The 17,021-nt window shown below is 33.0% G+C and overlaps 1 protein-coding gene across 1 annotated transcript in view; it reads left to right on the top strand.

Annotated features, from left to right (window-relative positions):
* Positions 1–10,834, top strand: part of LOC114333421 (beta-1-syntrophin-like) — a 539,330-nt gene extending 528,496 nt beyond the window's left edge. The window contains exons 5-6 of the mRNA XM_050661825.1: positions 3,520–3,704; positions 10,538–10,834. Of these exons, the coding sequence (XP_050517782.1) occupies positions 3,520–3,704; positions 10,538–10,630 (278 nt within the window). The 3' untranslated portion in view covers positions 10,631–10,834. The remainder of the gene's footprint in view (positions 1–3,519; positions 3,705–10,537) is intronic.
* Positions 10,835–17,021: the final 6,187 nt, after the last annotated feature.

Below are 17,021 nucleotides of genomic sequence, written 5' to 3'. Positions count from 1 at the left end.
AAACAAGACAATGGCTCAAAGAATTCTTTAGCGACATTGTGACTACAGCTATGCTACCCCCAGAATTCAAAAGAACAAAAATTATCGCAATCCAGAAGCCTGGCAAAGACAACAAGCTGCCTGAAAGTTACCGGCCTATCGCCTTACTCAGTTGCTGTTATAAATTACTAGAACGACTCTTATATAATAGAATATGTAACACCATTGAGGACGTTGTACCAATTGAGCAAGCTGGATTTAGAAAAGGACGAAGCTGTTGTGACCAAGTGATGTCCTTAACTACATTCATCGAAGCTGGCTTTGAAAGACGTGAAAAATCTGCCATAACATTTATAGACCTTACGGCTGCCTATGACACTGTGTGGAGAGAGAGCCTTATTTATAAGTTGATGAAAATCATACCCTGTCTCAAAACTTGTCAGCTGATAAACAATCTACTAACTAACAGACTGTTTCAGGTATATATAAATGATGCACGAAGTAGCGTTAGAAAACTTAACAACGGCTTACCTCAAGGCTCAGTGCTAGCTCCTTTATTATTTAACCTTTATACGGCGGACATACCTGAAACAAAATCGAGAAAATTCGCTTATGCAGACGACCTGGCCATTGGCTTCCAAGATAATAGTAAGGAAGCTGGAGAACGAGCTCTAAACGAGGACCTAACTACACTTAGTAACTACTTTAAGAACTGGCGCTTACGTCCTAACACAAGCAAAACTGAAACCTGTCTCTTTCACTTGTCGAATCAACTAGCGGGCGATACCCTCAATGTAACTCTAAATGATGCAGCTATCAAACATAACAACAACCCCAAATATCTAGGCGTCACACTTGATAGAACACTCACCTTCAAAAGCCATCTTACAAACGCAGCCGGTAAACTGACAACAAGAAACAACATAATAACCAAACTTGCTGGAACAACTTGGGGTGCTTCTGCAGATACTCTTTGGACCTCTGCTCTAGCTTTGGTTTTTTCAGTGGCAGAATATTTTGCACCAGTATGGTTAAATAGTGCACATACAAACAAAATCGATGTCCAACTTAATCAAACCATGACAATAATCACTGGAGCAATAAAATCAACCCCAGTTAGATGGCTGCCTACTTTGAGCAATATTGCTCCACCAGATCTACGCCGTACAGCAGCATTAGTGAGAGAGTATCAGAAAATTGTAGCCAACATACAATTACCAATCCATCAAGACATACCAGACATCTCAAAAGAGCACCAGCGACTGAGGTCTAGAAATCCTCCAATCAGAACTGCCCGAACTGTTGGTGATTCCTATGATATACAAAGGCGATGGTCCACAAGATGGATGCCAACAATAGCAGCAGACTATATTCAGATATCCACCCCAACCCAGGGTTTCATCGGATCGGGTCTGCCCCGGCCCACCTGGGCGAGGCTTAATCGCATATGTACCGGACATGGTAAATGTGCTGATTCTCTGTTCAAATGGGGTCGTGCAGAAAGTCCACAGTGCGGTTGTGGATCGCCTAGACAGACCATAAGTTATTGTGTTTCAGATTGCCTAAATCGTGCCTACCGTGGAAACCTCCAGGACTTTGTGGAATGCTCCCCAGATGCAATTGAATGGCTATGTAAATTGGACATTAATATTTAGATTCATTCATTATGTTTTAGTGTTTGAATAGTATACATATATTATATTTGTGTATTTATCGTACTGAGAAAGTCCATACGCTAAATAAAAAATAAATAAAGGAGGTCAAAATGTTCCCATCTGCTTGCCGGATGAAACATATTTTTTATTAAATTTCATACATAGACAAACACGACCATTATGGGTTTCCTATCAAAATCGTGTCATAGCTGTGCTTAAGGGGGGCCGTAGGGATTGAAATCAACATTTCAAGCACATTTTTGTGAATTTTTTTTGAAAGTATGATAAAATGATTTTATTTTTAAATTAAATAAGCGTATTCAGTTTAATTCAAAGAATACTCATAAAATAATTCAAGGAAAATATTATACTCAAAATCTGAGTAAATAATATATTAAAAGTGAATATGAAATACAGTTTATATTTTCTTTAGACTCAGAGGCGATACACAATCTCCAAACAGCTGTTTCTGTCTTACGATGTCCTCAGTGGGGCAAGACAGAAACAGCTGTCTGGAGATTGTGTATCGCTTCTGAATCGAAAGGAAACGTAATAGACGGAGAGGCAGCGCCGAAAAATCTCTCTGAATTTACTAAAGCTAGTTTTTTCACAGTTGATTACCGCGATTGTGTAGAGAAACATACTGCGGTCGGTTAAGCGAAACGTAGAAAAGGTAGTACTGAGAGCTTGTCAAAGTTGCTTACCTGCGGAGGTAATTAAATCCATTTACTAAGGCTGAAAATCAGTACACACATTCTAAATTGAATATAAATAAAAGTTATTATAGTCGGTCAGCTGTATGACGGGACAAAGCCGGTCAGTCGGCCCCAATGAATGTACAGGGTTATTCACTATAGTTTGACCCCCTTGTAAACTGCTTTATTTACAGAATTAGAATAAAATGTAAAATACAAAAGTTATTCGATTTTTTAATTATGATTTTTTGACATATCTATCGTACTCGTGACGTCATTCATCTGGGCGTGATGACGTAATCGACTATTTTTTTTTAATGAGAATAGGGGTCGTGTGCTAGCTCATTTTAAAGGTTATTCAATTCTCTATGCAGTAATATAGTAATATAAACATTAATATCATTATTTATACAGGGTGTCCAAAAAAATTTTTTTGAATTATTAATTAAACAATTAATTTAATTTAAAAAATTGTGGACACCCTGTATAAACAATTAGGTTAATGTTTATATTACTGAATAGGGACTTGAATAACCTTTCAAATGAGCTAGCACACGACCCCGATTCTCATTTAAAAAAATAGTCGATTACGTCATCACGCCATATGGATGACGTCACTAGTACGATATACATGACAAAAAATCATAATTTAAAAATTGAATAAGTTTTATATTCCACATTTTTTTCTAATTCTGTAAATAAAGCAGTTTAGAGGGGGATCAAAATATAGTGAATAACCCTGTACATTCATTGGGGCCGGCCGACCGGCTCTGTCCCGTCATACAGCTGACCGACTATAATAACTTTTATTTATATTCAATTTAGAATGTGTGTACTGATTTTCAGCCTTAGTAAATGGATTTAATTACCTCCGCAGGTAAGCAACGTTGACAAGCGGTCAGTACCACCTGTTCTACGTTTCGCTTGACCGACCGCAGTATGTATCTCTACACAATTACAGTAATCGACAGTGAAATAACTAGTTCTAATCAATTCAGAGAAATTTTTCAGTGCTGCCTCTTGGCCTATAAACTGTTTTACGTTTTCAGTACTAATTCAGTTTTTGAAATTTATATGAAGTTGACAGTGTGCTAAAGTATTGTAGAAGCAGTTTAAGCACTAAATAGATTGATCAGCATTATCATACCCTGTATATAGTTTTCCTTAAATAGATTCTAATGTGATTTTAGGATGTGTTTGGAAAGGCCGACCGGCTCAATTAGTAATTCACTACGAGAACGGTTTCACGTTATTGGAGGCGGGTACGGGATCAAGGACGCTCTGGAGGTATCCCTTCGATAGGCTAAGGAATTCTTCGGACGACGGCAAGAGGTATCTATGGTTGGATTTCGGTGCGGCCGACGAAGGAGATGTTGTAAGTATATCCTCTTGTTTTCTCTCGTCAGTAAGCAGAAATAGTTTTTGGTGAATAGTTGAGTGGAAAATAGTTTCAAAGTTTTGTCGATAGAGTCGGGATCATCTACTTTGTAACGTCTTTCGATTACGATAATTGGCAATCATTAAAGCCAGATAGACCGGGCAGTATCGTCGCCCTCGCTAGCGAAATTATTCCGATTCGATTTTTTTGCACAAACTTACTAAAAAAGAGGTCCTTATATCATATCCACAGGGTGCCGGGCGGTGCCGTGGTCGAAAAATTGTTTAACCAATTTTTTTTAAACAAATTCACAAAAATAATTTTTTCATTTCGAACAATTTTTTTTTTTTAGATAATTTAGGTCATTCTGAGCAAAAAAAGATCTCCTCTCATTTTTCTCTAAATTTGATTGTTGTCGAGATATATGCGATTAAAAATTTGAAAAATGCGAAAATGGCTATTTTAAAGGCTTAATAACTCGATTAAAAATTCAAATTCAAAATGTGACTTAATCAAGTATTAAACCCCTTCTTCAAGGTCCTGAAAAGATTTTTGTCACTATTTTATTACAAAACTGCTATTTTTAATTATTAACAATTAGCGCTATAGTCCAACTGTATCGTAGCCCCCGTTAGCGAAACTATTTCGATTAGATTTTTTTGCATAAACTTACTCAAAAAGAGGTCCTTATAACACATCCACAGGGTGCCGGGCGGTGCCATGGTCCAAAAATTGTTTAAAGAATTTTTTTAAATAAATTCACAAAAATAATTTTTTCATTGCGAATGATTTTTTTTTAGATAATTTGGGTTATTCTGAACAAAAAAGGTCTCTTTTTATTTTTCTCTAAAATTGATTGTTGAATCGCGTATAACTCGACAACAATCAATTTTAGAGAAAAATCACAAGATACATTTTTTGCTCAGAATATCCCAAACTATCTAAAAAAATTCTCGAAGTGAAAAATTATTCTTGTGAATAAAAAAAAATAACGACCACGGCATCGCCCGGCACCCTGTGGATATGTTATAAGTACCTCTTTTTGAGTAAGTTTGTGCGAAAAAATCGAATCGGAATAATTTCACTAACGGGGGCGACGATACATCCTAGACTATAACGCTAATTGTTAATAATTAAAAATAACAGCTTTGTAATAAAATGACGACAAAAATCTCTTCAGGACCTTGAAGGAGGGGTTTGAAAATTGATTTGGTCACTTTTGAATTTCATAATAATAATTTTTAATCAAGTTATTAAGCCTTGAAAATGGCCCTTTTCGCATTTTTTAATTTTTAATCGCATATAACTCGACAACACTCAATTTTACAGAAAAATGACAAGAGACTTATTTTGCTCAAAATGACCCAAATTATCTAAAAAAAATTGTTCGAAATGAAAAAAATTATATTTGTGAATTTGTTTAAAAAAATTGTTTAAACAATTTTTCGATCACGAAACCGCCCGGCATCTTGTGGATATGTTAGAAGGCCCTCTTTTTGAGGAAGTTTGTGCAAAAAAATCGAATCGGAATAATTTCGCTAGCGGGGGCGACGATACAACCCGGTCTAAGAGCAGCCAATTGATAAATTTATAAGCTTTTAGTTAATTTTTTTTTTCATATTTTACGGCGTAACAATAAATTGATAAGAACTTATGTAATAAAAAAATTGAATATTTTTTATTTTTTAAATACAAATGAATTAGGTAATTCATTTAACAAACCTACTATTTCATAAAGTTGTCATGTTCTAATAAAAGTCCAACAGAAAATGCCGGCGCTATTTTGGAATGTCATAAAATGGCGTAGGTATGGTAAAAGAAGTGATGGAGCACGAAAATATCAAATGGACAATAAGCTAATTTGCGTCATACAAAATCTGGACGGAATTTGGCCAATACTTCTACTCAGGCGACATGTACAAATAATTATTAGTCCAGGGAAATAGGGTTTTTCTCGTGATGCTGACCTCTCCAGGCAAACAACAGTTTTTGTGTATGTATAGTGGTTCTATGACAGTTCGTAACCGACAAATGGTAACGGACAATTCGTAACAGCGACAGGTCGTAACGGCGACACTTCGTTACGGCGACAGTTCGTAACTATACAAATTCGTAACGGACAATTCGTAACGAACAATTCGTAACGGACAATTCGTAACGGACAATTCGTAACGTCCATTGAATTTTTTTGTTTATTTTTGTTAACGTGAAAACTAACTGTTATTACAGTTATAAAGGAAATTATGTTTATTAATTTAATGAATCAGTATCAGGATATACATTTTTAAGTCATTTCATATTTCGTGTTTCCGATTATAATAAAAGTATTTAAACACGCAAACAAATATTTAAATAAAATACTTACATGCAAACTTTTAAAACTAATTTTAAATATTTTGAAAACGCATTTTGCATATTTTCTACTTACCACTTCGTTTTAAATACAGAGAGAGTCTGTAAAGTGGAATAAATTCAATATCTCAAATACTAATTGTTTTTTTGGAAAATGCTCAGACCCGTCGATTAGTATTTCAAATTGTCCTTTTTGACATTCAATAAAAATGTATACAGGGTGTCCCAATTTAGAGATATGACGTCATCGTCGATTTTCTTAAATGGCAACACTGTCATTTTGATAGCTAATTTGATAGGTTTTGTAAAGTTATACATAACTGCAAAATATCAAATTTTTATTCTCTACCATTTACAAGATAATAGAAAATAACAAAGTTATATCTGTAATTTGGAATATATTCAATAATTAAAATACTAACTGTTTTTTTGTCATATTGTCATTTTTGACATATAATAATAATGTATACAGGGTGTCCCAATTTAGAGATATGACGTCATCGTTGATTTTCTTAAATGGCAACACTATCATTTTGATAGCTATTTTGATAGCGTGTGTAAAGTTATACACATCTGAAAAATTTCAAAATTTTATTCCCTACCATTTACAAGATAATAAAAAATAACAAAGTTATGAAGAACAAGAAGTAATCAAATAATAATTGAATTTATTTATTTCAATTAAGCAAATGCTCATAACGTTGCCCATTGACAATTTGACAATAATTGAGGGCAACATTATGAGTTTTTGCTTAATTTATTGAAATAATTAAATTCAATTATTAGTTGATTACTTCTTTTTCATAACTTTGTTATTTTTTATTATCATCTAAATGGTAGAGAATACAAATTTGAAATTTTGCAGTTGTGTATAACTTTACACACCCTATCAAAATAGCTATCAAAATGACAGTGTTGCCATTTAAGAAAATCAACGATGACGTCATATCTCTAAATTGGGACACCCTGTATACATTATTATTATATGTCAAAAAGGACAATTTGATATACTAATCGACGGGTCTGAGCATTTTTCAAAAAAACAGTTAGTATTTTAATTATTGAATATATTCGAAATTACAGATATAACTTTGTTATTTTCTATTATCTTGTAAATGGTAGAGAATAAAAATTTGATATTTTGCAGTTATGTATAACTTTACAAACCCTATCAAATTAGCTATCAAAATGACAGTGTTGCCATTTAAGAAAATCGACGATGACGTCATATCTCTAAATTGGGACACCCTGTATACATTATTATTGAATGTCAAAAAGGACAATTTGAAATACTAATCGACGGGTCTGAGCATTTTCCAAAAAAAACAATTAGTATTTGAGATATTGAATTTATTCCACTTTACAGACTCTCTCTGTATATTCCATACCCATTTTTGTTTATTATATTTTTGTTAATATAACCATATAAAAAAACCAATCATAAGGTTTATTATAATAACAGGTAATTGTAATCTTCCCTTTCCAAATGATTACATATGTACTTAATAGAAAGTTGGGAATGTGTAAAGACGGTTGTTGGCTTAAAGATTTCATAAATTACTTCATTATTCCTTTGTCTAGGTATATGCAAATTTAAGAAGCAATAAGAGGGATAAACTTTTAAAAATATTGTTAAAACTTTGTATATATTTAAATAATTGTTTGTGTTTAATAGTTATTTATGATATAAGTGTTAAAAGTACACGTTTAAGGCACGCATGTGAAAGTTTGCAGAATGACCGATAGCGAGTTCTGCAATTCACATAAGTGCCTTAAAAATGTACTTTTTAACACGCATATCATACAATATTTTTTCTACAAACGTAATTACAGGACAATATCTACAAAATCTTTTACTTGAACTTGACTGACATTCCATTTTTATATTTTTTTGACATTACATCAAAATTGCCTATACGGTCAATACGAACTGCAGTGCCTTAAAATTTTTAAAGCACTAGTGCCTTAAAGTAGCATTTTTAATGCTCGTATGGAGCGCTAAAAATTGCATTTTTAACACGGTTGTAGAATCAATTACTTTTAATGGGAAATAAGCCACAATTTTACCAAAAAAATGATTTTATTAACGTTTCGAAGCCCAAATCGGATTTCGGTGTCAACAATTTCAATGACAACGAAATCCGATTTGGGCTTCGAAACGTTAATAAAATCATTTTTTTTTTGGTAAAATTGTGGCTTATCTCCCATTAAAAATACTTGATTATAAAAATGCCACAAGAAAATAGCTTCAGAACAACATTAAGAAAACGGTTGTAGAAAAAGACTTTTAATATATTCTGAAACACGAACTATAAGATGTGTTAAACATGATTATCCCAGTACCAACTCGTTAAACTGATAAACATAATTTCAATTATAACTGTAATTACAGTTAGTTTCTACGTTAACAAAAATAAACAGAATAATTCAATTTTGGCGTTACGATTTTTCCGTTACGAATTTGTTTAGTTACGAAGTGTCACGGTTACGAAGTGTCGCTGTTATAGTCGGTTCGCTAAACCCAGACACAACTGGCTAGTGATTTTATTAAGTAATTTTGCCAATTTGGTAAAATTTGGAAAAATAATTTATCAGTAATAAATTTTACAAAAAAAAAACATGAACACAAAATACAACATTTTTGAAAAAATTAAAAGCTACTTTTAATAAAATATTTTTAATGTTTAATTAAATAAGGTGTTCAAAACTACCTCCTTGCATAACATTAGTTATGCAAGCCTAAAAACTGTCATTGAACTTGAGTTACTTACACTACGAAGAATAATTTGTAAATTAACACTTCGAAATACACTTTGTATTCTATTTTTCATCACATCCCTTGTTTTTAGAGGTATTTTATATACTTCATTCTTAAAATAACCCCAAAGAAATGAGTCGAGTTTATTAAATTGTGGTGATCAGTGTGGCCACGCCACTGGTCCATTTAAAAATAAAAATATCTCAAAACTGACAAATTTCGACATAGGGATTGTTATATAAAAATTAAACTACGTTAATGGTACTTTTCAATAGTGATATAAAGTACAGGGTATTTCGTTTAAAATTACTGAGAAAATAATGTACCTACTTGCGTTTTGACTCACCCTGTATTTGATATTAAGAAAATAAGCAATATCAACCATTTTTAAAAATGTTGACAATAAATAAAAAAATATGGTATTAACAAACCACTGCAGTTTTGCTCATTTTTATTTATACAGCAAGTTGAATTTGTTACGATTTTTATATAAAATTGGTTATAACTTTGTAAATGCCCTGTATAACATGACAAACCTTTACATTTTTGTAGTGGAGAAGTTAACGGGATTTCGAGTGTAAAATAAAATACAGGGTGTTCCATTTAAAAAAAAAGTTTGGTCTGCCACTATGTTATCGACCTAAGCATTCTAACTTATTTTGTAATGTCAAGCTCAAAGTTGGATACTATTTTTGTTATTAACTTTTATTGCTATCTATTACTATAGCGGATCTACGGAGCTTTATCACACTAATCAATCACTCTGTATAGGGTGTTACAATAAAAATAAAGCTTATGGACTATGTTGGCTTGAGGGAATCATCCTGTAAATCCAAATGTGTGTTTAAAAAGCGCAAATTTATATATAAAATCGACGGGTCTCAGCGTTTTTATCATTTTTTAAAACAAGGATAGAAATAGTTTTATTCCATACGTGCCTTCTACCCTATATATTAAAATGTCCTATGTATACGAAAGACCAAACACTGTTGCCATCTGTGTTTACACATTTTGTAACGTTGGCAAATTATTGTTAAAATTGGAGCTAACTACAGTGAAACCCCGATAAGTCGGCCCCCCAATAACCCGGAAGTCTGGATAACCTGGACCGATTTTCATCAGAAAACAGACATTTTTACCAAGAATTTTTTACCAAGAAATAAACAATTACTATATACAACTATACGTAATTTAGATGTACTGTGCATACCTATGTATTTGATATTTTTGCAATTATAATGTGTATTTGTTTATTATTATTTATATGTATTTTATTAATTTTTACCATATTCTTCGGCTAACCCGTATTTTCGATAACTCGGATCGGCCGCGGTCCCGATTAATCTGACTTATGGAGGTTCCAGTGTACTAAATTAATAATATTTTTGAATAGTTTTACATATTCGAATTGAGTTATTCTAACACAACCGTTGACGCTGAATAAGCATAGCTAAAAAGCATGCAGTTAAATCTCTAGAGTTGGCCGTTTCTCTTTAAAATATTCTGCGAAAACTTTAAGATTGTACTTAATTATAAAAGAAGATATTGATAAAATATTTAATTCAATATTTTCCAAGATATTTGGTGTTAAAGCATGAATTGGAAACGCTTATATTCTGTTTGTGACAAGGTATACGTGTTTGACAAGGTATACGTGTCGTGTAATTTTATTTTCTAATCATTTTATTGCTCTCTCTCTAATACATTTTTTCACTTTTAGGAACTCGACATGGAAGGATGTCCAAAGCCAATTGTCTTCATATTGCACAATTTCTTATCTGCCAAAATCCATCGACTAGGCCTGACAGCCTGAGATATTGTTGAATGAATCATTTATTTTTAAGTTTGTTTTTAACACAATAAATTGTCAATTAGTAGAAACAGACTTTCTACCTAATAATTTCATTAAATTTGCCAGTGTATTTTATAGATCGTCGCATAACGTACAAAAAATAGGCTATATTTGAGGAGAATAATATTAAATTATCACTGCAATCCTTTGGACACTCACTTAAATTCCTTGTTCTAATTTTTGTTAATGCAAATAAAAAAATTCATTTGTTAAGAAAAGTTATGGATCAGCTTGAAAATAAAACCAGATTCAATCGTCGTGTTAATAGTCTTAAATATTTTCTGTATTTTTATAAAAGTTTTGTTTGGAAAAAGGTAACCTTAAGTTAACTGAGTTATACTAGTTAATATTTATTTATTAGTAACATCAGGTATGCCGATGACACTTCAATAGTTGCAGATAACTTGAAGATCTTCAGTGCGTTTTAAATAATCCAACTCTTGCACGTGATGCTCGGGGTCTGAAAACAAATATCAAGAAAACAAAAACAATGATTAAAACAAGTAGAAATAATTAGGTACCCCAACCCAAAGATATATGTCTCTAAAGAAGAAATCGAAAAAGTTAGGCAATTTAAATAATTGGGTTGTCTGCTGAACGAGGGTTGGGACCTGAGACTGAAATAAGGAGCAGAGTGGAACAAGCCAGAAACGCCTCTTTGAGGCTTCTTAAATTTATGACTGATCCTAAGTTGGATTTCAACCTCCGATACATGATGCTAAAGTGTTAGTTTTGGCATGTTCTCTTGTACGGAATGGAAGCATGGACGTTAGAGGCCAACTCCATTAACAAACTCGAAGTCTTTGAAATGTGGTGCCTGCGTCAAATGCTTAGAATATCCGGATGAACAGAGTTAGAAATGAGAAAGTATTAAGAAGAGACATAAATTCAGATCATAATCCATTACTAGGCGTAATGAAGATAAAACTAAAAAAGATCCAAAAACAAACAAATATACCACGATTTGATGTCTCAAATATAAAAGAAGAACCTGTACGTCAGAGGCTAAAAGAAGAAATAAATGATAACTTAAAGAAAATCAAACAAGACGTGATAAATAGCTATTGAATACGCTATTGAATATTGTACTTCACATAATTGTAAGTTTTGCATATCTGACTTAGTTAACACTATTAAGCATCGAGTTAAAAATCAGTGGAGTCAATCATGGCGAGATCTTTGTAAACAATCCAAATCTCAGTATTCACTGATTCAACCTTCTGTTTCAAATATGTATTGGTTTAAAAATTATGTAGTACCTCGAAGATATATAACAACATTAATTAGAATGAAGTTTGGACATGCATGTTTCCCTCTACATTTAGCAAGAATCAAAGTTTTTTATTCAAATCTTTGTACAGAATGTCAGAAGGTTGGTGACTTGAATCACACTTTCTTTGAGTGCGCAAAATACATTCCATGCACATTATAATTTAATCCAAGATTTAATAAAATGTAATGTTTTTCCACCTTTCAATATATCCTATCTATTGTCTCTAAACAGCAAGAATATATATGATTGTTTAATGAAATTTATCTGTGAAACTAAAATTAACCTCTAAACTTATTAATCCTGATAATTTGGTATATTATGTACATATAAAAAAAGAAGAAGAAGAAGATGTATAATGGAAAATGTGGTGAGCAACTTGGACATTCCATAGCGGCCAGCTTTTGAACTGAGTAGAGTGCTGTAGAAGAGTTGGCTATGGAACTCTAAGGACCTCATTGCCTTCTTTATGTATGAACAGAAAACAAAAAAGTTGTGACTGGCTAATTGATACCCAAGTCTATGCCATAAAAAAAAGACGTGATAAAAACAACAGATGTTAATGACAAATGGAACATGATACAAGAAACGTTAGTAGAGGCAGGAAATAAGATATTACCCACAAAAATAATAAAAAATAGAGATGGATGACTTCAGAAATCCTAGAGCTAATGGAGGAAAGAAGGAAATATAAAGGCAGGAGTAAGGCAAAATACAGGGAAGTCCAGAGATTAATAGGAAAGAAAATAAAAGAGGCCAAATCCACCTGGCTGGCAAATCAATGTAGTGAAATAGAAGACTATTCTAAAAAGTATGATAGCTTTAACATGCACAAGAAAATAAAGGAAATCACAAATACACAGCGAAAAAAGAAAGATGGCCTTCTTAAAGACATAAATGGAAAAATTATTATAGAAGTCAAAGAGAAATTAAAAAAGTGGAAGACGTACATAACATATCTGTTTGAGGATAATAGACAAGAACCGGAAGAAATCGACAGCGAACCGGGACCAGAGATCATAATGGAGGAAATCGAACAAGCAATACAAAACGCAAAAAACGGAAAAGCTGTAGGTCCAGACGAAATATCTGCGGAATTACTGAAATGTCTAGACGATGAAACTCTACCGATAATACTGGATCTGTTTAATGAAGTATATAAAACCGGAAAAATCCCTCAGGAATGGTTGGTGTCCACCTTTGTAACAATAACACAAACAATATATTATGCCCAAGATTGTTCGGACTATAGGACAATATTACTAATAAGCCATATCCTCAAAATATTTCTAAAGGTGATTCACGGAAGATTATACAGAAAGCTAGAATATGATATGGATAATACCCAATTTGGGTTCCGTAAAGGACTTGGAACAAGAGAGGCATTGTTTGCGTTTAATATCCTCTCTCAAAGATGCTTAGATATGAACCTGGGTATTTATTGCTGTTATATCGACTTGGAAAAATCGTTCGACAGGGTCCGATATGAAAAACTAATAGAATTATTGAAACACAGAGATATAGACAGACCAGATTTACGAATTATCATCAATCTGTATTCGAATCAAAAGGCCAATATAAAGATAGAAGAACAAAAATCCGAGAATATTGATGTAAAGAGAGGAGTAAGACAGGATTGTGTTCTGTCGCCGCTACTGTTTAACCTGTACAGTGAAGCCATATTTCAGGAAGCGATAGCGGAGCTAAGTGATGGAATCTCTATAAACGGAAGAATAATAGTAAATAACATAAGATCCGCTGATGACACCGTTATAATGGCAGACACCCTGGAATCGCTACAGGAATTGCTAAATAGAATTAACGATTATTGCATTCGATACGGACTAAAAATAATCAAGAAAAAAACTAAATTTATGATTGTCTCAACAACAGAACATGGAAATGAAAGGTTAATGATAGAGCAAACCCAAATAGAAAAAGTTAAGACATACAAATATCTGGGAACCTGGGTTGGTGACAAAAATGACCAAAGCAAAGAAATTAAAGTCCGAATTGAAACTGCAAGGCAAGCTTTTATAAAAATGAAGACACTGCTTACAAACAAAGACCTTCAGTTGCCTCTCAGATTGAGGACTCTAAGATGCTACATATTTTCTATATTGCTATACGGAATGAAAGCTTGGACATTGAAGAGACAACACATAAGAAGAATAGAAGTGTTCGAAATGTGGTGTTACAGAAGAATATTGAAAATTCAGTGGGTTCAAAGGATTACCAATGTTGAAGTGCTACGACGTTTAAATAAGGAGTTAGAAATTATGATAAGTATAAAAACTAGAAAACTAGAATATTTGGGTCACATTACCAGACATAGAAAAATATGAGTTGCTGAGAATTATTATGCAAGGAAGGATCCAAGGAAGAAGACGGATCTCCTGGCTGAGGAACCTTAGAGAATGGTTTAACTGTAGTTCATTACAACTATTTAGAGCAGCAGCCAACAAAGTGACCATAGCCATTATGATATCCAACCTTCAATAGGAGAGGGAACTTTAAGAAGAAGAATTAAGAAGAGTGGGCTTTCAGGATGGGAATCTTACTAATTATATACATAGTAAGAAGACTGCATACTTGAGGCACATATTACGAGGAGAACAATACACTTTCAGCAACTGATTCTCGAAGGAAAGATAGAGGGCAAGAGAGGTATGGGACGTAAAAAGATGTCATGTCGTAATACTCGCCAGTAGACAGGAATCCACAGCAATGAAATGCTTCGCTATGCTGTTAAAAGCAGAATTTTTTAATCCTGACTATCGTGAACGCCTACGCTGAAATGCACAGCATCTTAAGAAGAATAAGTCTTTATTTCCTGAAGTATGACCCATAAGGGGGTCCAGTTCTATAGTTTTTGGATGACTTAATTTGTACAGGTGATGACAGGTGGATGTTTTGTTAGTGGCGCTGTTGATATATAAGACCTCAGCCTCAGACTTATTTAATGTTGTATTATGGGTGTACTTTTTTTTATCTATTACTTTTACTCTCTTATACATATACGAACAAATAGAAGTCTTTTTAGCTATAATGTTGCAACTGTGAGTTATTTCCCTCCATCTAAAATTTTATGATATTGAATAACACATGGCAAATTTAATAAATTCAATTTGTAATTATTTTCCAATATATTTTTAATTACTGGTTACCTTTTAATTACTGTGAAAATGACATTCCTACATGTAATTCGATACTTTCTTTGAAACACTTGGATATTAGAAATAGACCAATATTTTTTTAATAATTTTTATCTAGACAATTTTGTACAAATATATAACCATTGATTTTCAGATGGTAGACAATGTAATTTACAGAGGTTACCAAATAGTTTGTGTTTAATGCTTATATTTATAATTACAAACCGCACTAACATGTGGTGCCGTTTGAACCTAACTTTGAAATTTGAACTATAATAAATTATTGTGTAACAAGGTGTACGAATAATGTGAGAATATTAAAGATTATTTTAAAAGACTCGTTCTATCAGTTGACAAGGGAGCGTTCAAGTATTACGTAACGCAGGTTGGGGAGGTGGGGGTCAAAATTCTTCAAAAATCGCATTACGTAATACTGATCGCTCCCCAATTACAAAATAGAAGTTTTAGTAAAATAGAGGCTGGTTTATCTGAAATCTGAAATTATATAGAAATAAAACTTACAAAATCCCATAGTTTTATACAACTTCTTGGTTTGGTGTAATGATCATGAAAAGGTGTAGAGAAAGGTATGGTTCATTTTTTTTTATTCTTTATCTAATATGAACTCATATCTTTTCCAGATTCTACTGTAGATTTTGAGTCTTATAAAAATTATCGTATTATATCAAAATCTTACATTACCTATAGAATCTAAGCGCACCTTTGCGCATGATTTCCCGTAATAAGTACTCCTGGAATGAGTTTTCGTTTGCGTTTGCAACCAAAAATTTCTATGTTTTGTGAGATCATGACGCTCTCATGTGAATAGTTACCATTGACTATAGTGACATTTCTTGGCAGTCATTGACTTAACTCTCTTCTTATATTCTTATTTAGTATTATTATACTAATCGCCAAAATTCAGAAAAATTCACAAAATTTTTAGTTTTGTTCTGTACAAAAAATGGCTTTTATTAGTTCCCTCTTGTTACTTGGATTTTGTCGTGATCCTTACACTTTCAGCCATGACTATATTGGCCTCTACTGAATTTAGTTATGGTTTCTCAACCAATTAAAGTGCTGCATCCCGCTGGAAAATATATTGTTGGGCATTAACTTCAAAAAAGTCTCTGATAACAATGGGCAACAATTTGAAGCTCAGTTTCTGTTGAGTTCGATTTTTAGCTGTTTTCTATAGAATTAGGCATGCTGGGTTCAAAATTGTTAGTTTTCTTCTATCACGTCATGTAAGTTTTCTATGTGGGTGGGGGGAATGACGCGCTGATAACTGCAAATGGTCTAGACTTTCCTGTTCAGTTACGTCTGTTATACTGTGGTGATGGTGAAACGTTGTGTGTCGGTTAGCAGTAATTAGGATTTCGTTACTGAAGTGTATATAACTACTTAGTGTGTTTGAACTGAAACGTTTCCTTATGGCTACCTCTGCTCCTACACGTCGTAAGTGCGAAAACAGCCCCGATTCATTTTATTATATCTGTGGGAGTTTTACCATTCCCAGTCAAAGGACAAACATCAGTACATTTGTCAGACAAGCATATTTTGCCTATTTTAAAGTGAAACTTGGTGATCAAGATAAAGCATGGGTAACTCATAAAGTGAGACATGGGCACTCAGTGAGCACCTCAGTTTAAAAAGTTGACGTGATAGACAAAATCTGAGGTTATTCTCAGATTCAGACGCGAAATTATTAAAAAACAAGTCTCAAGTCTAACTCAACAAAAAATATGTTCCCCAGTGTAATTGTCATCAGTTTGGCTTGCATGCAATATTTCTTCCTGATATTTTTTGCATTGGTATTGTGGTCTATTAATACCAAACGCCCAACTTCGTTATTGGTTTTACAAGCCCATACCATGTCACTGACAGAGTGCATCATAGTGGCCGAATGTTAAATATTCGTAGACGG

The sequence above is a fragment of the Diabrotica virgifera genome, chromosome 1 (genome assembly GCF_917563875.1).
Source record: "Diabrotica virgifera virgifera chromosome 1, PGI_DIABVI_V3a".
Lineage (NCBI taxonomy): Eukaryota > Metazoa > Arthropoda > Insecta > Coleoptera > Chrysomelidae > Diabrotica > Diabrotica virgifera.
Note: the sequence above shows the minus strand (reverse complement) of the source record. Positions and strands in the feature narration are given on the sequence as shown.